Here is a 25,065-nt window from a genome sequence, read left to right as displayed (position 1 = left end):
AATGCTTCCAGGGATGAGGAACTTCAGTTATGAAGATAGATTGGAGAAGTATTCCTTTTAGAAGAGCAGTCTGAGAGGAGATTTGATAGAGGTATTCAAAATCATGAAGGATCTGTACAGAGTGGATAGGGAAAAGCTGTTCCCACTCATGAAAGGATCGAGAATGAGAGGGCACAGATTTAAAGTGATTGCATGAAGAAGTTTTTGCTTCTTTTGCCAGCTAGTGGTTAGAATCTGGAATGCACTGCCTGAGAGTGTGGTGGAGGCAGGTTCAATCAAGGCATTCAAAAGGGGATTGGACTATTATCTAAAAGGAAGAATGCACAGGGTTACGGGGCGAAAGCGGGGGAATGGCATTAGGTGAGTTGCTCATTCGGAGAGCCAGTGCAGACATGATGGCCTGTATGGCTGCTTTCTGCACTGTAAAAATTCTGTGATTCTGTAAAGTATTTGGATTTCCAAAAGGTATTCGATAAGGTGCCACATAAAAGGCTGCGACACAAAAGAGGAGATGGTGACATCATGGTAAAGACACTGGACTAGTAATCCAAAGACCCAGGCTAATACTCTGGGGACGTGGGTTCAAATCCCAGCACGGCAGTTGCCCACATCCTATGAAAGAATTTTTAAAAAAAGAAATCATGGTGTTGGTGGTAATATGTTAGCATGGATGGAGGATTGGCTAGCTAACAGGAAACAGAGTTGGAATAAATGGGTCATTTTTAGTTGGCAAACTGTAACTAGTGGGGTGCCATATGGATTAGTGCTGGGGCCTCAACTATGTACAGTCTATATTAATGACTTGGCTGAAGGGACTGAGTGTATTGTAGCCACATTTGCTGACAATACAAAGATAGGTGGAAAAGCAAGTTGTGAGGAGGACAGTGTGCAAAGGGATATAGAGTTAAGTGAGTGGACAAAAGTTTGGTAGATGAAGTATAATGTGGGAAAATGTGAAGATATACACTTTGGTAAGAAGAATAGAAAAGCAAACTATTATTTAAATGGAGAGAGACTACAAAATGCTGCAGAAAGAGAGATCTGGCTGTCCTTGTACATGAATCACAAAAAGTTAGCAAGCAGGTACAGCAAGTAATTAGGAAGACAAATGGAATGTTGGTCTTTATTTCAAGCGGTCTAGGGAGGTCTTGCTACAACTGTACAGGACATTGGTGAGATCACATCTAGAGTATTGTGTACAGTTTTGATCTCCTTATCTAAGGAGGGATATAGTTGTATTGGAGGCAGTTCAGAGAAGGTTCACCTAGGTTGATTTCCTGGGATAAAAGGGTTGACTTATGAGCAAAGGTAGGGCAGGTTGAGCCTATATTCATTGGAATTTAGAAGAATGAGAGGAGAGCTTATGGAAACCTCTAAGATTCTGAGGGAACTTGACAGGTAGATGCTGAGAAGCTGCTTCCCCTTGTAGGGGAATCTAGAAGTAGGGGAGGATAGTTTCAGAATTAGGGGTGGTCCATTGAAGATGATGAGGAGGAATTTCTTCTCTGAGGATTATGATTCTTTAAAATTCTCTACCCCAGAAAGCAGTGGAGGCTGAGTCATTGAATAAATTCAAGGCTGATGTACAGATTTTTGAACTATAAGGGAGTCGGGTGTTATGAGGAACGGGCAGGAAAGTGGAGTTGAGAGCAAAATCAGCCATGACCTTATTGAACACAAGAAATAAGAGCAGAAGTAGACCATATGGCCCATCGAGTCTGCTCTGCAATTCAGTACGATCACGGCTGATCTTGGGCTTCAATTCCACTTTCCTGCCCGCTCACCATATCCCCTGATTCCCTGCGAGACCAAAAATCTATCTATCCCAGCCTTAAATGTATTCAATGATGGAGCATCCACAACCCTCTGGGGTAGAGAATTCCAAAGATTCACAACCCTTGAGTGAAGTAATTTCTCCTCATCTCAATCCTGAATGATTGACTCCTTATCCTGAAACCAGTGGGAACAATCTCTCAGCTTCTACCCTATCAAGCCCTTTCAGAATCTTGTTTGTCTTGAATGGCAGAACAGGACTGGAGGGGCCGAAGTGCCTGTTCCAATGTCATATGTTCCTTATATTTAAAAGGACATTAACTGGACTTTTTACTGATGAAAATTGTTCTACAGAATTTGTTTTTTTGTAGTTAAATTCATTTTTTACACCCAATAGCATTGTACTCTATCTAATGTTTAATACTGCATCTAAGATTATATATTAAATATATTGTCATCAGAGAAAGCAGATCAGACTGTTTGGTTAAGCGCAGTGACAATTCACCTACTCTGGTTCTAAAATAATTTGTTTCCAAAAGATGAAATATTTGTCCTCTGCATGCTAGTTCTAAACTCAGGCTAAAGTTAAACCATTGCTGCCCCTGAAGTTCTTCAACATACATATGTAGAGCCATGATTAGTTATTGGAGCATACTCATTTTAGAGTATTTTAATTGTAAATGTGATAATGAACCTGTTAGACCAGGTGGTAGTTCAGGCATCACTGCTACTTCATTCTCTCGAGTCTTATGTATAGTAAGAAACTGTTAGCTTTCCAAAACATTAAATTTCAAGTAAACCCTTGCAATATTTTTAATTTTCATATTACTTTTTATTACTATCTACAAATTAAAATACTAATAGGCAAACACGTAAATACTGCATATCATTCACTTCAGTGAGCATAATGTTTTCATTTTGTAGTCACATTTATTAGTATTGTTGGGTAACAAGATACAATCGTGTGTCTCGCCGTTTTCTGAAGGTCACAAGCAAGCATAGTAGTTTTTCCCTGCATTCTTTCAAACTATGTTGCATTTAAAGTCTACAATTAACATCCAGGTAACTTTTATTTTCTGATTGGCACTTTAGTTTACAGTTTTCTTTCAACTGAATGATCTCTGTTCACCTGCTTAAATTTTACTGTGCATGCAGGTTCTTTTGTTTTAATATTTGAATGCAATTCCTGCATGACCATTTATTTCAGCCTTGAACCAGTATAGATCAGGTTTGTCATAGTTGTCTGTCATCCACGTGATGCTGTTACATGCAATGATTTTTCCTTGAACTCCTGTGTGCAGAAGTGGTGACATACTGTTATGATTATATGGTTCACATTCAAGGAATTATGCCTGACAAATTTTCAAACATTGAGCACTGCTTTAGAACCTCTAAGCATTACTATTACATCTCTTGTGATTGTATTAATGATTAGTTAGGGACATGAAACATGTGCTTTAACACTTACTGTGGCCCCACTGCAGCCAAAATCCCACCTTGGCTTGCTGATGGCTATAATACAGTAAATTTACTCAAGTAGCGACTTAGATTTTCCAGTTACGCCAATGGAAACTCCATTAAAATGAATGGATTAGCATTGCGTCATGAGTGGAAAATCTATATTGCGTGACTGACACAAGATTAAAAAGATTAGTATTGAAAAACATCGCATTGGTGTATATTTGTTTACTTACCAGTTAAAAAACACTTGCTTAATATGCTACTAACTACATTATAGAAAAATCTTTGGGGATAAATTATATCGCTTTGACAAAAATATAAATCTAAATATGCAAGTCAACAACAGCAACTTGTATTTTATAGTGCCTTCAGTGTAATTAAATGTCCCTTTTGCAAGAGTGTTATTGCATAAAATTTGACACTGAGCCACATCTGTTACAAAATACCATTGAATATTGTTTAACAATGACCTATTTCAGGTCTCCTTCTGTCCTCAATTGCTCCATTGACAATATAAGGGGGAAAATTTTACTCCTAATTACAACTGGATGTCACCACTTTTGCACACGGGAGCTTAGGGAGGGTGACATTGCTGTGTGACCAGTAACAGTACATGGATGGCAAGTGGCTGTGACAAACTCGAGCTTTGTGGGAACTGTGCCCAAATATTAAACAGCAGATGAACCCATATCCTTGCCCAATAGCACTGTGGTGTACCTACACCATATGGACTGCAGCAGTTCAAGAAGGCAGTACACCACCACGTTCTCAAGGGCAATTAGGGATGGGCAACAAATACTGGCCTTGTCAGCGGTGTTAATAGCCTATGAATGAATTAAAAAAAAAAGTTCAATAAGACCTGGTGCAGGCAGCAGCTGATTGCAGCATAATGGTGGCTGACACTTCAGGGTGGCCTGGGCACTAATCTGGAGCTGCATGGTACAGGAAATATTCTTAATGGCTGCCTGAGCAAAGTGCCATATGGGACATTTAATTTCTCTTTCAAAATCAGCATTTTAGATATGGACTGGGCAATGAAGTGTTGCTTAAAGTGTATTTTTACTTTTTTCTGAGTTTCTCTGGAATTCACTGTAATAAATTTGTCTATTACCTCTTTAAGGTGGTAAGAGCTGCAGAAGAAGCTGCTTCCACTTTAGCGAGCTCCATACATCCTGAACAATGCATCAAAGTGCTCTGCCCCATCATCCAGACTGCTGACTACCCCATCAATCTAGCTGCCATCAAGATGCAGACAAAGGTGATAGAAAGGATCTCTAAGGAGTCTTTGCATCAGCTTCTCCCAGATATCATCCCAGGGTTGCTTCAGGTACTTATAGCTCAAATACTTAGGAAAATTGTTTACCTCACTTATTAAGTTCACAGTTCAGTGAACAACCTGATAACATCACAAGAAATAAATGATGCTGATCCTGTGGGCACCTGTTTTGCAAGTAGATGTTATGCCTGCAGAAAGAAAAGTCCAAACTGGAATGGTAAGAACAGCAAAGGGGGGAGCAGAAACTAACCTAAATGATCAAACTTGAAATAAAAACAAGAAATGTTGGAATCACTCAGCAGGTCTGGCAGCATCTGTGGAAAGAGAAGCAGAGTTAACGTTTCGGAACTCTGAAGGTTGCTTCAATTATAGGGACATAGGAACAGGAGTAGGCCATTCAGCCCATTGAGCCTACTCCGCTATTCAGTACAATCATGGCTGATCATCCACTTCAATGCCTTTTTCCCACACTATCCCCATATCCTTTTATGTCATTGGTATTTAGAAATCTGTCAATCTCTGCTTTAAACATACTCAGTGACTGACCTGTCACAGCTCTCTGGGGTAGAGTGTTCCAAAGATTCACAACTCTCTGAGCAAAGAAATTTCTCCTCATCTCTGTCCGAAGGGACTTCCCCCTTATTTTGAAATTGTGACCCTTGGTTCTAGACTCCCCAACCAGGGGAAACATCTTACCTGCATCTATGCTGTCTATCCCTTTTAAGTATTTTGTAGGTTTCAATGAGATCACCTCTCATTCTTCGAAACTCTAGGGAATACAGGCCCAGTTTCCCCAATGCCTTCCCATCAGCACTGTAGGTGTACCTACCGCACATGGACTGCAGCAGTTCAAGAAGGCATCTCACCACCACCATCTCAAGAGCAATTAGGGATGGACAGTAAATGCTGACCTAGCCAGTGACGCCCACGTCCCTGGAAAGAATAACAGAAAAATCCCCCTTCATAGGACAGTCCCACCATCCCGGGAACAAATCTGATGAACCTTCATTGCACTCCCTCTATGGCAATAATATCTTTCCTAAGGTAAGGGGCCCATAGAAAATAGGAGCAGGAGTAGGCCATTTGGCCCTTCGGCCTGCTCCGCCATTCAAAAAGATCATGGCTGATCGTCTAATTCTCGCTTTCTCCCCATATTCGTTGATCCCTTTGACATTAAGAAATATATCTACTTCTTGAATATATTTACTGGCTTGGCCTCCATTGCCTTCTGCGGTAGAGAATTCCACAGGTTCACCACCCTCTGAGCGAAGAAATTTCTCCTCATCTCGCTTCTAAATAGCATACCCTGTAACCTGAGACTGTGACCCCTGGTTCTGGACTCCCCAACCATCGGGAACATCCTCCCTGCATCTAGCCTGTTTAGTCCTGTTAGAATTTTATAGATTTCTATGAGATCCCCTCTCATTCTTCTAAACTCTAGTGAATATAGGCCTAATCGACCCAATTTCTCCTCCTACATCAATCCTGCCATCCCAGGAATCAGCCTAGTAAATTTTCTTTACACTCCCTCAATGGCAAAAACATCCTTCAGATAAGGAGACCAAAACTGCACACAATACTCCAGATGTGGTCTCACCAGGTCCCTGTATAACTGCAGTAAGACATCCTTGCTCCTGTACTCAAATCCTCTTGCAATGAAGGCCAACGTACCATTCACCTTGCTTGCTGCACCTGAATGCTTGCTTTCAGCAACTGGTGTGCAAGGACACCCAGGTCTCGTTGTACCTCCCCCTTTCCCAGTCTATCACCATTCAGATAATCTGCCTCTCTGTTTTTATAACCAAAGTGGATAACCTCACATTTATCCACGGTATACTGCATTTGTCCACTTGCCCAACTTGTCCAAATCACATTGGAGCCTCTTTTCATCCTCCCCACAGCTCACATTCCTCCCCCCAGCTTTGAGTTGTCTGCAAACTTGGAAATGTTACATTTAGTTCCCTCACCTAAGTCATTAATATATATTGTGAATAACTGGGACCCAAGCACTGATCCCTGTGGTACTCCGCTGGTCACTGCCTGCCACCCGGAAAAAGACCCACTTATTCCTACTCTCTGTTTCCTGTCTGTCAACCAATTCTCCATCCATGCCAGTATATTATCCCCAATCCCATGTGCTTTAATTTTGCACACTAACCTCTTATGTGGGACCTTATCAAAAGCCTTCTGCAAATCCAAATACACCACATTCACTGATTCTCCCTTATCTATTCTACTAGTCATATCTTCAGAAAACTCCAGTAGATTTGTTGAGCATGATTTCCCTTTCGTAAACCCATGCTGACTTTGTCCAATCCTGTTTATGCTTTCCAGGTGTTCTGCTATCACATCCTTTATAATAGACTCTAGCATTTTCCCCACTACTGCTCTAAGGCTAAAAGACCAAAACTGCAGAGTACTCCAGGTGCAGTCTAACCAAGGTTCTATACAATTGAAGCAAGACTTCACTACTCCTGTACTCAAATCCTCCTGTGATAAAGACTATCATACGATTAGCCTTCTTAATTGCTTGCTGCACCTGCATGTTAGGTTTCAGTGACTTATTGACAAGGATACCCAGGTCCCTTTGTACATCTACACTTTCTAACTCGTACCATTTAAGAAATACTCTGCACATCTATTCCTCCTACCAAAATGGATAATCTCACATTTTTCCACATTATATTCCATCTGCCATGTTCTTGCCCACTCACTAAGTGTGTCCAAATTCCCTTGAAGTTGCTTTGCAACTTACTCACAACACACATTCCCACCTAGTTTTGTGTCATCGGCGAACTTGGAAATATTACATTTGGTCCCCACATTCAAATCATTGTTATATATTGGGAACAGCTGGGGCCCAAGTACTGATCTTTGCGGTACCCCACTCGTCACTGCCTGCCAACATGAGAATGACCCATTTATTCCTACTCTCTGTTTTCTGCCTGTTAACCAATCCTTAATCCATGCCAGTATATTACCTCCTATCCCATGTGCTTTAATTTTGCTAACCAACCTCTTGTGTTGGACTTTATCAAAAGCCTTCTGAAAATCCAACAGGTTCGTCAAACATGGCTTCCCCTTCATAAATCCATGTTGACTGTGCCCAATCAGATCATTATTATCCAAGTGTCCATTTATCACGTCCTTTAGAATAGATTCTAACATTTTGCCCCTACTGATGTAAGGCTAACAGGTCTGTAGTTCCCTGTTTTCTTTCTCCCTGCCTTCTTAAATAGTGGGGTGACATTTGCTACCTTCCAATTTGCAGGAACCATTCCAGAATCTACAGAATTTGATCACCAATACATCCACTATCTCCATAGCTACCTCTTTCAAAACTCTGGGATGTAGAATATCAGATCCTGGGGACTTATCAACCTTCAGCCCCATTAATTTCCCCAATACAACCTTCTTAATAATTTTCTTCAATTCCTCATTCTCCCTAGTCCCATGAATCTCTAATTTTGGGAGATTTCCTGTATCTTCCTCAGTGAAGACAGACGCAAAGTAATCATTTAACTTCTCTGCCATTTCTCTATTCCCTATTAAAGGCCTGCTCAGGTCGGGAAAAACGAACCCAACCCGGCCCAAGTCTCTCCGATTTTGCCCCGAGCCCGACCTGACCCGAACCCACCCCGATTTGACCTGACCTGAGCCCGACCCGACCATCCCTTTACTTACCTTCGGACTCGGAAACCTCCAGAAAGCTGCATAGTGACATCACTCGCTCACTGCGCAGACTCAGTTTTATCCCGGACTCCCAGCTCAGGTAAGTTTTTTTTTTTTTAATTTCAATACTTGCCAGCAGAGCAGTTACCGTGTGTTCTCGGCCAAACCCGACACATGTCGTCAGGTTCGGGTCGGGTAGCAGGTCTCTATTCCCCATTGTAAATTCTCCAGACTCTGCCTGTAATGGAATGGCATTTGTCTTAGCCAAACGTTTCCTTTTTACGTACCTACAGAAGCTTTTGCAGTCTGTTTTTATATTTTTAGCCCGTTTACATTCATATTCTGTTCTCCCTTCCTTTATCAGTTTTCTTGTTCGTCCTTTGCAGTATTCAAGGCAGGAATTAATTCATCAGCTGCCAACCTGTTGTATAAATGAGGGGAAAATGCTAACATATGTCAAATATTAAATCAAAGTTAAAGGATTTTTTTTAAAGTTGCACAGTATAAATCAAATGTGCATCACTATATCAGTGATTTATATCAAATAAGACACTTGTGGCATGATCCACAAAATTTTCTAATGTTTCAGTGTCACATGCTATATGGTCAGGTGCTTTATTAAAATGTATTATATTTGTATTGTGCATTCATCACATTCATAGTGATCATTCATAGTGCAAATTTCATTTTATTGATTATGATGTGACCATAATAGAAACATTTATAGCCTCAAGTTTCAATGAAATTCTATAGGTCTTCCCATTTGTCTGTTTCCTCTCAGCCAGTGGTGTCCTTCTGAAAGTCCTTGCTGTGTTCTTTTCTGGGGAATGTCTTTCCTCACGAGCATACCTGGGCACTTCCTCTTCATCAGTGTCTTTTTTAAACTTTTACCAGTATGCCTTAGCTTCAACCACTCAGATTCATGAGGCTCACATCAACTGTGAGTGACATGGAGGTAATGGGCATTTTTAAGTAATCTAATTCACGGACATTTTAACTCTGACTGCAGCAAAATTTCAGGCAGGTTAAAATTTTGTGTTTCACATTCACAATGATTATTTCTAGTTTCCTTTAGTCAACTGGGCTCAGTGGATAGTGCTCTCTCCTCTGAGTCAGAAGTTTGTGAATTCAAGCCCCATTCCAGGGCTTGAGCACAAAATTTAAAGCTGACACATCCAGTGCAGTGCTGAGGAAGTGCTGCACTGTCAGAGATGGCGTCTTGCAGATGAGACATTAAACCAACGTCCCATCTGCCCCCTCTAGTGGACTAAAAGATCCCATGGCACTAATTTGAAGAAGGATAGGGAAGTTATTCATGGTCTTTTGGGGACAGCATTTATCTCTGTGTCATAAGAACGGATGATCTGATCATTATCACATTGTTTTTGTGAGAGCTTGCTGTGCACAAATTGACTGCTGCCTTTCCTACATTATAGCAATGCCTACACTTCAGAAGTACTTCATTGGCTTTAAAGCACTTTGGAACGCCCTGTGGTTGTGAAAAGTTGCTATGTAAATGCAACAAATTCTTTTGTAGGAGAATATCCCAAAGACTGGAACTAGACTGAAGAATGATTATTTATTTTGAGAGACTTGCATGTCCGTTAATATTCAGTAAAATATATATAAAAAGTGCTACAAGTAGTGGCCAAAATAGTACAAGTAGTGACCAACACTTCATCTGGGACAGATTTGTGAAGCTTTCAAGTCTTAATTTGGACAGCTTCCAAATTACATGCATTTCCCACATTCTATCTTCCTGTCCTGACTGACTCCCAGTCCCTTTGTATGAGATTGGTATGAATGAGTTCACACCCCTATTCACAGGACTTTGTTTTCCAAAATAAATATCAGAATTGGAAATTAAAAACCAAATGACCAATTTAGTTCTTTTTTAAATTGGGAAATGTTTTTAAGCACACTGCATAACAACAATAAAGCAGAGAATATTACTTGAAACCATAGCCGCACATTTTATTATGTTGCCAATATTCCTTTTATAATATCCCTTTTATAAATGCTAAAATACAAGAATTTTTAGAATGGTTGTCCTGTACTGCTTTACAGTGTAAAACTTAAGTTGCCTATTGAATTGGCTAACATAGGAAGAATAAGCTGAAAAGGATAAAGCAGTAATACCACAGCTAGCAATTTGAATTGGAACTGCGTCAACTATAAACATTATTGTATGATGTACATACGTATATTACAAAACTTGAGACAATTATGTTTGCAATCTGCAAAAGATAGCAAGATTATGTCACTGCAGTGCTGTGACAAATGGAGTAGAGTACCCTAAAAGTAGATTTGTTGTTTGTTTACATGTATATAAATACATGAATAGCTGATGAGGAAACCCTAAGTTTGGCAGCATCTATTAAACATTGTTACCTCGAGGCAGGCATGAGAATGTATGGTAATATGTGCAGAGTTATGTGCAATCTTAATAAACAAAGGAAATGCTGGTAATACTCAGTAGGTCCAGGAGCATCCGTAGAGAGAGAAACAGAGTTAATGGGCGGGATATATCCTGCAACGGGGGTCTCAACATCCGGAAAAGGTGACACTGAGAACCCCGCGTCATCTCTTCTGTGGGAGGCCTGCCGAATCTAGTGCCAATTAGGCACAAATGGACAGTGGCGGGCCTTCCACGGGATCAAGGACCTCAGCGACGAATGTCCCAATCAGAGCTGCCAGCCAATTAGAGGCAAGTAGCTCTCTAATTGAGCAGTGCCACCATGGAGGCAGTGGCTGCTGCTAGTGGAGCACCTTCTTGAGGCACAGGAATGGTGCTGGACCCAGGCCACAGGTAGGTCAGGGCGGGAGGGGTCTCGTGGGGTGGGGATCCTGGGGGGTGTTGGTAGCAAGGACAAGGGGGTGGCTCTCAGCTGGCCCCCCTTTCCCGATGCCGGGTCCCACATTCAGGCATTAAATGCCTTTTAACAGGGGACACCCCCACCCCACCTCCCCCCGGAGCTGGAAAGCAGCCCGCACAGTTTTTCACTGGATCTGGAATGCTGTACTTGAAAAGGACGTGGAAGCTGTTTCCATAAATAATTTGAAAAGAGGATGGGAAATTGTTCAGGATTATGAGCAAAAAGCGGGAAGGGTTGGACTAAGTATGACCGCTCTTTGAAAGAGCCAATACAGGCACAACGGACTGAATGGCAACCTCCTGTGTTGTAAGCTTCTATGATTTTATGAAATGTACCGGTTAGAAAATATTTATGCTTTCAGTGCTTTTCTTTTCCTGTTTTACAAACCATTGTTTTCATTATAGGGGTATGACAATACAGAAAGCAGTGTACGTAAAGCAAGTGTGTTTTGCTTGGTGGCAATTTATTCTGTAATTGGAGAAGAACTGAAACCTTACCTTGCACAGCTCACAGGAAGTAAGGTAGGTGTACTTGCATGAACTCCTTGTATATTTCAGTATTTCTTTCCATATAGCCTTTGTTTGAATGCAAGTTTGGAGCACCAGCTTAGTATTAAAACCTTGAAATTATTTTAAACTGGTTGTAGTCTTGTGTTAAATAATCAAGGTAAGTCATAGGAATGTGCTAAGCATCTGTCTGTTCGTATTGCACAGCTTAATTTCAAAACTTCAGGATTTTTAATAGAAAAACACTGGATTCAGTAAAACCGGTTGCATTGAAAACCTTGTATTTATTTGAACTTGAATAGTACCAGTAAACCCATCAATTGACATAGCATTAAGGTATAAAGACATTCCCTGAATTGATTTCCTGATTGCTGAATACACTGATCAGCTGAGGGAACAGGTGGAGTGCTGCAGTTAGCCTCAGCATCCCTAGGCTGGTTTAAGGGATAGGTGGAGTTCTGTTCTTGGTCACTGCCCACTTGCTCCTGTGAAGCATGGCCACTTAGGTTCCCTGTGGAACCATATTCCAGTAAGTCTGTGTTTTTAGGGATAGGAGAAATGTTTGGAGGGAAAAACAATAGTCAGACCTGGAGTTATTATTTCAGTGAGTAAATACACATGATAACTTTTATTAGTTTCAAGTTGGAGTTATCAATTGATGGTGGCAGACATTAAATCACTCTTCATGGGCAAATAATTTAATGCAGAGCTGCATAGTTTCTCAAACCAGGTGATATGCCAATTGAAACGTAGAAGAATAAGGGGAAAAAACAAAATCTGTAAGAATTTAAACCTTTCAATGTCCTTTCAGTGGCCATGTTAATTTTCCACCTCTCTTCCCCATTTTATAACTCTAAAAACGTGATTTATAACACAATACACACAAAAAAGCAACAATTCTGAAGGAAAGAAAATCATAAAATTTACCCATTTTCCTTCCATTATCACAAGTCCTGGGGGCCTTGACCTTCCTTGTACTTGATTTTCAGAGCCACATTTCCTGCTTGCGCTACCATGACTCTTTGCTATGCATAAGCAAAGTCATTGCCGCTCTGTTGCTTTTGACGCACCTGAATACACGGTACATCAGTGTCTCTCAGTGCTGGTTTGTATTTGCATGAATGTTGCACATCTGCTCCTCCTCCTGCAAAAGCTGAAATACTTGAAGTGGCCACTAATGTCATTTATTTCTTGGGCTGAGCCCACGTTGTGGTCTCTGTTCTGCTCTTAGGCCTCCTGCTGTCAGTGCTGACCCTCTCACTATTGAACCTTTCAACCTTCAGCCCCAGTGTTAACCCTCCCTCTCCCTGGCCTCAGTATTGAGCTTGTCACTTGCTAAGCTGCCTGCTTCTCTGTTTCCAACAGGTTAATCCCATCCAATTTTTTTGTTTGAGCTCCAGATAAGGACAATGCTGACCAGCCTGCCTTTCCAATGCCTACTTGCCCTGACCTTCCTTTTGAGCCACTGCAGTTTTTGTGGTAGTGTACTTCATGATCATTTTTACAACTGAGTGGCTTGCTAGGCCATTTCAGAGAGCATTAAGAGTCAACCATGTAGGCCAGATTAGTAAAAGCGGTAGATGTCCTTTCCTTAAGATGAATGAACTATTCCGGTTTTTAACGGTTGTCCAGCAGGTTATATGGTCATTTTTTTTCTGGTACCAGGTTGCAAGCAGGATTGCGCACCATATCAGAGGCTTCCTGGAGAGTAAATTGCGAGTCAAACATCAGGTCAAATCAAATGATCCTTATTTTAATGGCAGGCAATTAAAAAAAAAAAATATTCTCCATGTATATTTAGTTACTTAACCTCCATCTCCCACCCAGTGTTTATGGAAATCAAGATGTCAGTATCATTAAATTTTCAGAAAGTGAAATTGGGTATGTTAGGTCTGCCGTAGTAATAAAAAGAGCCACTTTATGACCCACGAGCATGCCACAAATGATCTATTTATTACCGTTCCAGTCATTTTGTGTATCTTGCCATACAAAGTGAATTGGGAAAGTTTATAGCTTTTGTTTCTCGAATCCTGTGATCCAATGGAAATGTAGGCAAGTGAGGCTTTATATATTCGGTACTACAGGGTACTTTAAGGATGTCTGATATTAAAGTTTCAAGTGCTTGGGAATTTACAAATATTCCCAGTTCCAGTGCATTGCTTCTGTTCGCCGCCTTTTATAGATGATATCTGCATCAGTTGATTACAAAAATGAATAAATTCAAAATAGCAACTTCTTGAGCTTTTGAACTAAAGAGAACTTAATTCAAATCATAAGGTAATGAAGAACATTGGCAAGATTGTGTAACAGTCCACTATTAAAATAGTATGATCAGAGAAATATTTAGTGGAATAAAGGTATTTAGTTTGAGATTTAACTTACTATTTGACTTTTTATGCATGATGGAAAATTAAGTATTAAATGGTTCATTGTATTCTAAAATAGACAGATTTCACAACTCTAAAATACACACACCACATGTACATATTTTCATATTCCTTTAAATATATCCAATAATTTACAGCTGCATTTTGTAGGATTTAGAATTTGGCAATTAAAAAAGATTTTGTGAATATCCGATACCTGTTCACTTAATCATATGACTTATTTGTTTGAATCTTTGTCATGACAGCCTTACAAGACACATTATCTTCCTTTAGTCCATTGCTATTCTTAAGGCCTTGTACTAGATCTTTTCTCCTTTCACCTATCATTAGGAACAGTTCTACTGATGCTGCATATTGGCAAAACATTTTTTTTTAAATCCATTCATGGGATGTGGGCTTCATTGACTAGGCCAGCATTTATTGCCCATCCCTAATTGCTCTTGAGAAGGTGGTGGTGAGCTGCCATCTTGAACTGCTGCAGTCCATGCGGGGTAGGTACACCTACAGTTCTATTAGGAAGGAAGTTCCAGGATTTTGACCCAGCGACAGTGAAGGAACAGCGATATAGTTCCAAGTCAGAATGGTGTGTGACTTGGAGGGGAACTTGTAGCTGGTGGTGTTCCATGCATCTACTGCCCTTGTCCTTCCAGGTGGTAGAGGTCGTGGGTTGAAAGGTGCTGTCTAAGGAGCCTTGGTGCGTTCCTGCAGTGCATCTTGTCGAGGGTAGACACTGCTGCCACTGTGCGTCGGTGGTGGAGGGAGTGAATGTTTGTGGATAGGTTGCCAATCAAGCGGGTTGCTTTGTCCTGGATGGTGTCCAGTTTCTTGGAGCTGCACCTATCTAGGTAAGTGGAGAGTATTCCTTCACACTCCTGACTTGTGCCTTGTAGATGGGGAGTCAGGAGGTGAGTTACTCGCCGCAGGATTCCTAGCCTCTGACCGGCTCTTGTAGCCAAGGTATTTTTATGGCTACTCCAGCTCAGTTTCTGGTCAATGGTAACCTCCAGGGTGGTGTTAGTGGGGGATTCAGCAATCATAATGCCATTGAATGTCAAGGAGGGATGGTTAAATTCTCTCTTGTTGGAGCTGGTCATTGCCCAGCACTTGTGTGGCACGAATGTTACTTTCCACTTGGCGCAAGCCTGGATATTGTCCAGGTCTTGCTGCATTCCTACACTGACTGCTTCAGTATCTGAGGAGTGGCGAATGGTGCTGAACGTTGTGCAATCATCAGCGAACATTCCCACCTTATGATTGAAGGAAGATCACTGATGAAGCAGTTGAAGGTAGTTGGGCCTAGGACACTACCCTGAGGAACTCCTGCAGTGATATCCTGGAGCTGAGATGATTGCCCTCCAACAACCACAACCATCTTCCTTTGCGCTAGGTATGACTCCAACCAGTGGAGAGTTTTCCCCATGATTCCCATTGACTCCAGTTTTGCTAGGGCTCCTTGATGCCATACTCTGTCAAATGCTGCCTTGATGTCAAGGGCATATTCACTCTTATAAATATTCTATCAGTCATGTGAAATTATGTCCCTGGCCCTTTGTAGAGAGGTGCACTGCAATCTGGTATTACCGTGATAAAGTATTTCTGCTGAGAACCTCACACATGCCCAGAACATGTCCAGTGGATGCTCTAATTGAGAACATTGTAGTCACTGACAAATAGACACTTTTTCTGGAAGCACTGCATTAATTTGACAGATTAAGTTACCTTGCAATAATCCTTTGGCAATTTTTTAAGAAAAGATTCACAAACATTTACTGTAGCAAAAACAGAATTGAAGAATCACGATCTAGTGTTTCTATCGGCATGTTTTTGCTCGCCTTCCATCTCCCCCATTTCCCTTATTGATCAACTGCATTATATTTTTATAACCAGTCAATATGAATTCAAATATTTTAATGGTCACAAAGTTTGGTTCCTGTACCTGCTGCATCTGAGAGTTTTTATAAGACAGTCAGCACTGTTACAGGCTGGACTTGTTGCAAATATAAAGTTGTGCCTTCACGCTTCTTTATTTTGATAGCTTGGAAGAGGACCCTTTCTTGAAGATGGTCCTTTGGTCAGTACCATTTCAAGAACTCCACATTCAAAGCTTTAAATGAAAGATGAAAAATTTGTATTCAAGTTAGCCCAGTACCTGAAAGCAAACACTTTCATGTAGTGTTGTAGGACCTTGCTTTTCTGTATAGCTTGGGTCAAAGATATTATTCAGTTTAGGCAACTATTGATTTAATTAGTAACCAAACATTGAATAGGCTCGTCATCAAACAATACAAGGCCAGACAGACAGTAGAGTAATTTGTAATGCAGTGTTTATCGGCTGTGAACTGTCACATTAAAAACTCTTTCTACATGTATTTTGGTTCTGATGATGCTACCTTCCATGACAGCACTTCTGATATGTCTTCCTTTTTCCTCAACCGAGGATTCCCCCCCCCACTGTGGTTGACAGGGCCCTCAACCGTGTCCGGCCCATTTCCCACACCTCTACCCTCACCCGTTCCTTTCCCTCCCAGAACCATGGGAGGGTTCCCCTTGTCCTCACTTTTCACCCCATCAGTCTCCATATCCAAAGGATCATCCTCCGCCATTTCCACCACCTCCAGCGTGATGCCGCTACCAAATGCATCTTCCCCTCCCTTCCCCTGTCAGCATTCTGAAGGGATCATTACCTCCGCGACACCCTGGTCCATTCCTCCATTACCCCCACCACCTCGTCCCCTTCCCATGGCACCTTCCCCTGCAATCGCAGGAGGTGTAATACCTGCCCATTTACCTCCTCTCTTCTCACTATCCCAGGCCCCAAACATTCCTTTCAGGTGGAGCAGCGATTTACTTGTACTTCTTTCAATGTAGTATACTGTATTCGCTGCTCACAATGTGGTCTCCTCTAAATTGAGGACACCAAATGCAGACTGGGTGACCGCTTTGCGGAACACCTCCGCTCAGTCCAAAAGCATGACCCCGAGCTTCTGGTTGCTTGCCATTTCAACACTCCACCCTGCTCTCATGCTGACATCTCTGTCCTGGGATTGCTGCAGTGTTCCAGTGAACATCAACGCAAGCTCGAGGAACAGCATCTCCTTTACCGATTAGGCACAATACAGCCTGCTGGACTGAACATTAAGTTCAATCATTTCAGAGCATGACTGGCCCCCCGTTTTACTTTTTTTGTTTTTTTCTTTTTTGTATTTTTTTGTTTATTTTATTTTATCTTCGTTTGTTCAGTTTGCTTACCCACTGTTATTTTCATGTTTGAACTTGCGGCTGTTCAGTTTTCAGTCCGTTAACACCCTATCTGTACTAATGCTTTGTCTTTCAACACACCATTAACATATTGTTTGCCTTTGCTCCATGACCTTCTCGTCGGTTATTCTCTGTGAACTTGTCCTATCTGCACCTTCTCCTTTGTTATCTCTTGCCCCACCCCCGCTTTACTTACTTAAAACCTTTTACATTTCTTACATCTGCCAGTTCTGAAGAAGGGTCACTGACCTGAAACGTTAACTCTGCTTCTCTCTCCACGGATGCTGCCAGACCTGCTGAGTATTTCCAGCATTTCTTGTTTTTATTTCAGATTTCCAGCATCTGCAGTATTTTGCTTTTATTTTGGTTTTCTTCCTATGCCTATAGGTAAAGTTGTGATTTTTCTTTTACAAAGCATTTCTGTGCTTAGCTGTATGATGCAAGAATGCTCTATGCTGACTTTGGAATGGTCAAAGTTACCAAACTCTGGGATAATTTATTTGTGTGGTGAGCAGTGGATTAAAAAAAAAACTTTACCTTGCTTGCTTTCAGAATCTTGAATGTGACAGCAACTTGCATTTACATAGAACTCTTAATCATTTTTGGAGCTTTTTATTTTAAAGTTTACAGTTGGGGGGCTCAGACAAGTGAAAGAGATTGAGGAATGCAGCTGAAGCTGCTATCAAAGAGTTGGGATTTAAGGAGGCGTTTGAAGATGGGGAGAGATGTTGCAAGAAATTAAGTTTAGGGAAGGAATTTGAGTGTGAGGACAAGATGTTCAATGAGTCTGCCACTGATGGGAGAGCAGAAAGTGTAGTGCAAAGCACAGTAGACCACCTGATGGAGGTTGTGAGAGGTAGTGAGGTAAGGCCATATGCAAATCTTGCCCTCTTCTCAGTATTTGTGTGACTCAGAATAGAGCTTTATAGTAAGTGTAAGTTACCATTGTTGTACCAACCTCGTCTCTTTTGTTACCAAATTCATCAAAAGGAAGGTGAGTAATCCAAAACAAGGATAATGTATGCAGCGTAAGACTGGGAATGGGGGGGAACTTGCATGTCTCACTACAAAATAAGCCTTAAACGAGCATTATTTTCACCATTTGAATGACAACCTATTCATTTTATAAGTGGAAAATTCTAAACATGTTTGTTTGAGTTTGACAATCCTGTTCTCAAATGTGGTAGGGTTAGTTTTGAGTTACTTGTCACAATTTATCAGGGACATTACTTATTTACCTTCTAACAACAATCATCTATGGTAGATGCAAGCATTTAGATTTGCATGATTTGGGGGGTCATCTGTGTATTATCTTTTGATGGTACATAAGTCGAGTCACTTCTACTTTGTAACAATAAGTAACCTTTCCAGATTTAATTTTTTTTTGTTTCAGGGATAGAATTGTTTAAGTATTCAGAATGTTGAAAAAAAAGCTTCATTAAACTTCCTGAGGGAGGGGATCTAATTTACAGTAGATGAAATAAAAACAAGAAATGCTGGAAATACTCAGCAGGTCTGGCAGCATCTATGGAAAGAGAAGCAGAGTTAACGTTTCGGGTCCGAACGGTTCCGAAGAAGGGTCACTGACCCGAAACGTTAACTCTGCTTCTCTTTCCACAGATGCTGCCAGACCCGCGGAGTACTTCCAGTATTTCTTGTTTTTATTTCAGATTTCCAGCATCCGCAGTATTTTGCTTTTAATTTCAGTAGATGAAGGTTCCTTTGCTGTGGTGGAGCAATATCTTGCACCATACCAATCGGAATTATTAGAGGAACCTAAAATTGTAGGCAGTCTCATCAGTCACGGATAATAAGTTCGTGCAGAAGTCAGGAAAGACTACATTTTAACAATACACAACGTTTATCATAGTCTTGCAAGAAGAATTTTTAAGTTAAACATTGCTTGAAGTATATTTAAAAGAAATACTTCTAGTTTTATATCACTGTGTCTCAGTGTTTCACATACAATAAGTTGAAAATTATAATTGTCATGCAGACAAACTGGCAGCCATTTATATCCAGCTAGATCCCGCATATATTGATGAGATATGTGAGCAGTTAAGTAGTTATACTTCAAATCCATTGTTTTTCTAAATAAAATCTTAAATTGATATCTGACTCTCCATCCTTTGCAGATGAAATTATTAAATTTGTACATAAAAAGGGCCCAGACAACAAACAGCAACAGTAGCTCATCGTCAGATGTGTCAAGTCACAGTTAACAGACGGCGGTCATGTTTCTTTAGACGGATGAAACCGTGCCTCTTCAGAGACCTTTCTGCTCAAATTTTGAAATCCACGTGCCCTTGGAGTGAAAAATTGCTGCACATCAGTGTTTGTTCTTAAGTAATATATGCAGTTGCTTAGCTTTAATCTTACAGCTGTTACTTAATCATAATGTGATGCCTGTTTAACATGTGACCTATGAATAGAAGAAGGCCTGTAGTGACTCTTTTGACAGTCCAGTGGTGACATCAGGTGATGCAGCACTGATTCTAAGTTAAACTATTGTCATCTTTAAACCTGAAGAATGTGACACATACTTAATATCAGAGTATTATTCCACATGATGCAATTTTAAGTATTATGCACAAACAGATCGCTGTTAAATTTCAATAGAATTTACATTGCCATACAGTTTCTTAGCAACTACCTGTTTAGACCTGTCAAGTTCGTTGCTAAGCCAAATGATGTTTCACTGGACTGGACTTTTACTACTGCAGAAGACTAAGTTTTTACAAGTACTGCCAGTATTCACACTTTGATTTATAAATTGCATTGTTATATATGTGCCATCTACCAATTGAAGATTTTGCATGGCAACACTAAAAAGGCATGATCTTGCTTTGTGGGAACCTGTAACACTGCAGTTTGGTAAAGTCTCAGGAGCTACTGTGTTATGGACTTTTTTTTGAAGCTATGGTATTTTCTTCTCGCTCTCTATCAGTTCCACTTTCTCTCCTTCCTTCCCCAGCTCTGGATATTACTCTTCTAGTTGGAAATGCAGAAGGAAGTGTGTTGTATAACTGTACCAGGTCTTTTGTTCTGCCATTGAAATAGGTGTCCCTATCCTTGCCTTAGCAAGAACTGACAAATAGTGCACCTGAGATAATATAAGCTAAGAATGATATCTGAACTTGCACTTCTCTCTTTGGGAGCTCTACTGTCTCTGGAGCTTTGGAAACACCCATTTATTTCAAATAACATTAGAATCTATATGATGGAACGTACAGACCACCGTAATTCTATTTTTAAATGTGCATTAGGATCTAATGTGTAATTTAGCAGGTCTATGTTACCATTCCTCTGAACGTATTGGAGTGAAGTCGGGGAGAAAAGCTGAAATGATCATGCCAAGTTCAACATTGCAATTCAGGTTGACATTCCAAGTTTGGTTGCCTGCATTAAAATCCACTGAAGATTGTCACATCATGATTTTACATTCTGCTATAGTGGAAACAAATCCATAGGATCTGTATAAATCACCAGTCATCAATTATTCTTAACATGTGGAGGATATGAATATGTCAACCGTGCATTTGGGATAGTTGTCTCTTTAAAAACTTGAATACCGTATCTGCATCCCCCTTTGACCATCTTTTGTTTTGATTATCCCATCTTCACCAGCAGTTTGTTTGCACTGATGCTGTTTGTTTTTTTAAATTTTTGTTCCATGTCCATTTTGGGGACTGTTGCCACAGAAGGTTTCTTCTTTAGTTGTATCATACCTTGTCTAACCCCAGAATTGTTTATATCAGTTCTGAATTTATGATTCTGAATCAGTTACGGTAAACTGCTCTTTTCCCACCATTCAGTCACGGATAGTGCTTTCCTTGCTATCGTAATTTAGCAGCTTCTGAATGCTGACAAATTTCAAGGAAGGATGAAAAATAAAGACTTCAGTGGCTAAGGTGGAAATGCCTGATGCAGAATCCCTGTCTTAAAAAGCACAAGTTGTGCAACAGAGACCGAACTGATCAAGGGTAATCCTCATCTCACAGCAATAAAAGGGGCAGAAAGTATTGGGAGCAATCAGGACAACCAAGAAACTCCTTCCTCAGTGACCATGTCTGTTTCCACATAGTTTTCCAGGTTGGCTCTGGGTAAATATTATAGATCTCATATTCTTCCTCTTTTAAAACTCTGGAGCAAAGAACTACCCATGACTCTATGGTCACCCCTGGATTGTACTGTATGCTAGTGTTCTTTCTTTTTTTTTAAAACCTGATTAAAGACAATAGAAAATTTCCCATTTCTTCCTGGGAAGAAAGTCCTAGGCATTCCTGTACCCAAGTAGCATTTAACCCATTGGTTAACTGACTGTTTTAAATTGCTACCGGATAGGATGGACCAACATCCTGTAAGATGCATGGAAATAGTCAGTCAGTCATATGAATAACTTTAACCACAATACTTTTGACTTGAACATTGCTACTAAGGAAATAATGCAACTTGGTAATAGAGCTGTACTCAAATCTGGGTCCTGTGGTTGTGAGTCGTTCTACGTAAATTGTAGAATTGTTGCCTTCAGTGGAATTATCGTCATTACCCTCCACATTGTTACCCTCTTCATTCCTGTGTCCCAGCATCTTTGCATATTCTGAAATTTTGATGTGGACTTTTCCTCAGGGTTTTTTGGTATGGATGTGGCACTTAAATGGTGCAGTCCTATTTTTTGAACATTTTTAAGTGGTCTTGAGTTTTTTTTATTGAGTTTTTAAAATTCTGTCAGCATTTGATTTATTTGAAATTCCAAACCCCTCCAATCACAAGAAATAATTGTTTAAACCTTTTACCACATTGAGTTTTTTTCCCCCCCTCTTCTCGAGTGGTGCCCATGGTTTCTCATCTTAACTCTCCTGGATGTTTGATCTAGGCAATAGACTAAAGTTCGTCACCGGGGGGTGCTGTTGTAGAATATGAGGGAGGTTACATTAGTTTGCCCAGATGTTCTTAATGAGATGGTTGCACTTGTGATTTTTCTTGATATATTTTTACTGTGTAGTAAGTAGAGGGTAATTTTGATTTTTTAAAAATCTTGACTCAACCTACAGGTGGGTGATCCAGATATTCCCGTTTGCCTTTCAGATGCTTAATCTGGCATAAGTATTAGCATAAACTGAGGAAGTGCAATAGCAGAAACTCAACTATGTAAACTTGATCTTTATGTATAATTATTTCCCCATTAGGTTTGACCAAAGTCATGCAGTCATAAATTAACTGGTTCAGCCTCTAGAGTATTGACATTGGAAAACTGTTGGATATTTTTATGTAAAGTGTTCATCATGATCCTTTTAATTTCTTTAGTACTGTATTTTATGTTTCTGTACCATTACAAGATTGAAATAATCCAAACGTTTTTAGTTCTTTTTCTTGAAATTAAAGACCTGGCTGTACTGTAATTGACAATAAATTGCTTCATATTTTCATTTTTCTTTTTTAAAACAGTAGTTTGAAATGTGAATATGGGTTCTTTTCACCTTTAAGTGAGCTTTTGACAGTAGCTGACGTCTTGGCTTCAAAAGACATAAAAAGACGATACTAAATGTGTAACGCATGATTCAGTTTTGAATTTCTTTATTGTCTTCAAATAGTGGAGTTTTGTAATCTTCCCAATGCAGTTAGTTTTTCAGAATACCTTTTGTTTTAATGTAAGGCAAGTATACAAAATGGAGAATATCCTCTCAAACACTGGGAATGTAACAAAACTTGGTATCAAATGCACACTTCTTGTTCCTGGATTTAGGTGATATCATTTTTTCAGTTTCATACCTGCATTATTGGGACCAAAAAGCCTCAATTGGAAGAGAAAATTTGAAGTAATTTTGATATACTCCAGCATCTTTTTATTTTTTAAGTGTAGACAGCAGTACATTTAATGAATCATGTTTCAAAAATGTAGCTTTGAAGAAGGGAGAAATTGTCCATTCATGTGATGACTGACAGGTCAACATGCAATGCTCAACACTGGCACACTTCAATTTTAGAAATAAAATACCTTTTCTATCCCATAGATATATCGAATATAATTCGAAATGGCAGCCATTTTCAGTACCTGTTGAATATGGTTTGGCATCTTAACTTTAAAAATACTTAGCATCTCTTCGAGAAATAAACATAAGTGCAATGCTCATAATGCTATTCTAAGCTGTATATACTGTGATTAAAGGTTAATTATTAAGTAACCTGAAACTAACTATGCTTCGAGGACATTTAGTTGGTGCCTGCTGTGTTCTTCTCCTTCTCTATGTCACCTTCTGTTCTTCACCACCAGCCCCCCCCCCCCCCCAAGACCCCGCCAACCAACCCCCAATATCTCCCTCTTATCGAATTACCTGGATTCATTGGGCTGAAAAATGACTGACGATAATGGGCCTTCTTTTATTCTCTCCAAGTTTTGTTTGTGCTATAGGCAGGTGAAAGATTGGATGTGTGATTTCTTGGTTTTTGTACTCCTTTCTGTAAAGAGGAAAGGATTGCTGCTGTTGTAATTTCTTGAACTATTGGATATAAATGAAATAACCCCCAACTCATTTTCAAAATGGTTGGTTTTCTGAAATAATACAGTCTAATCTGCCATGTTTGAGTTATGAACAAAAAGTTGTTTGTTTTTTTTGCTGGAACTGACTGAAATTTTACACCTGAACAGTCAGCCTGCATGTCGCAGCAGTGTCGCCTTTGCCGTTCATCCATCGGCTGCACGAATGGTCTAGGCATGGATGACCGAAATTATACAATCCTAGTGTTTTTACTTGTTTGGTCCTTTGGTAGTGTTCTGTTTTAAGGCATGTGGCTTTTTTTAAAGGTACACTATGTGTGCTCGCCTTGAATTTAAACTAACTGCGGAAACAAAACTGATGTCAAGAATTTTTTGTCATCTGTTTTATGATAGCATACTAACAGCTTACAGAGACTGTGGATAAGTAACGTACATTACTGTCACATGAATGCCCTTCCCTTGATATATAATCAAGCTTACTGTTTAATGAGGGATGGAAGCCAAGTTTTATAGACTATACCAGAACTTTGCTAAACTAGTTTAAAATGAAAACGTTGGAGACACATCAATCATCAGAATGGTTCCTAGCAGAGTGTTCACTGCGCATGTACCTTTTTTTTTTTTGCTTTGTCATATAATATCCATATCGGTATTTATATATTATTTGTTTCATCTGTGTGTATTATGGCAACTGTACAGATAACTACATGGGTTTTGTTAACTTTCACCTGTTGATAGAATTTGCTTTTTAAAAAAAAAAGCAACAAAATAAAATTTTAAGTTTGCTGTAGAATAAAACCCTACATGATGAGTTTGACAACTGTTAAGCCTTTTTATTTGTTCATGAAAATGCACCTTGAAATCGATATTTCATTTAGGCACTTGTACAGGGAATAAAGAATAAAGATTCAAAGGAGATTTTGAAGAACTCAATTTCTTTGGGAAATACCTCAACCTTAGTTACTGTTAGTCGCAAAACTTCCGATCATCTAATTCCTGGCTCCAATATTAGCTGATATTAATGGTTCTCTCTCCTCAGGTACTGTCCTCCTCCTTCAGATATGAACAAACATATGAATTAGGAGCAGGAGTAGGCTACTTGGCCCCTCGAACCTGCTCCACCATTCAATGATATCACGGCTGATCTGATCGTAACCTCAACTCCACATTCCCGCCTTCCCCCAATAATCTTTCACTCCCAATAATCTTTCACCCGCTTGGTTACCAAGAATCTATCTACCTCTGCCTTAAAAATATTTAAAGACTCTGCTTCTACTGCCTTTTGAGGAAGAGAATTCCAAAGACTCACGACCCTCCGAGAGAAAATAATGTCTTCTCATCTCTATCAAATGGGCAG

The 25,065-nt window shown here is 40.0% G+C and overlaps 1 protein-coding gene across 8 annotated transcripts in view; it reads left to right on the top strand.

The window, feature by feature from the left end:
• The window catches only part of clasp1a (cytoplasmic linker associated protein 1a), a 367,909-nt gene extending 343,381 nt beyond the window's left edge, over window positions 1–24,528 (top strand). For all 8 annotated transcript variants that reach the window (XM_068034903.1, XM_068034902.1, XM_068034909.1 and 5 more), the window contains 3 exons: window positions 4,355–4,561; window positions 11,463–11,579; window positions 19,345–24,528. In XM_068034903.1, the coding sequence (XP_067891004.1) occupies window positions 4,355–4,561; window positions 11,463–11,579; window positions 19,345–19,431 (411 nt within the window). In that variant the 3' untranslated portion in view covers window positions 19,432–24,528. The remainder of the gene's footprint in view (window positions 1–4,354; window positions 4,562–11,462; window positions 11,580–19,344) is intronic.
• The last annotated feature ends 537 nt before the right edge of the window (window positions 24,529–25,065 follow it).

The sequence above is a fragment of the Heterodontus francisci genome, chromosome 7, assembly GCF_036365525.1.
Source record: "Heterodontus francisci isolate sHetFra1 chromosome 7, sHetFra1.hap1, whole genome shotgun sequence".
Taxonomy (NCBI): Eukaryota; Metazoa; Chordata; class Chondrichthyes; order Heterodontiformes; family Heterodontidae; genus Heterodontus; species Heterodontus francisci.
The sequence above is the reverse complement of the archived record's forward strand: the minus strand, read 5'-3'. Positions and strand labels throughout refer to the sequence as shown.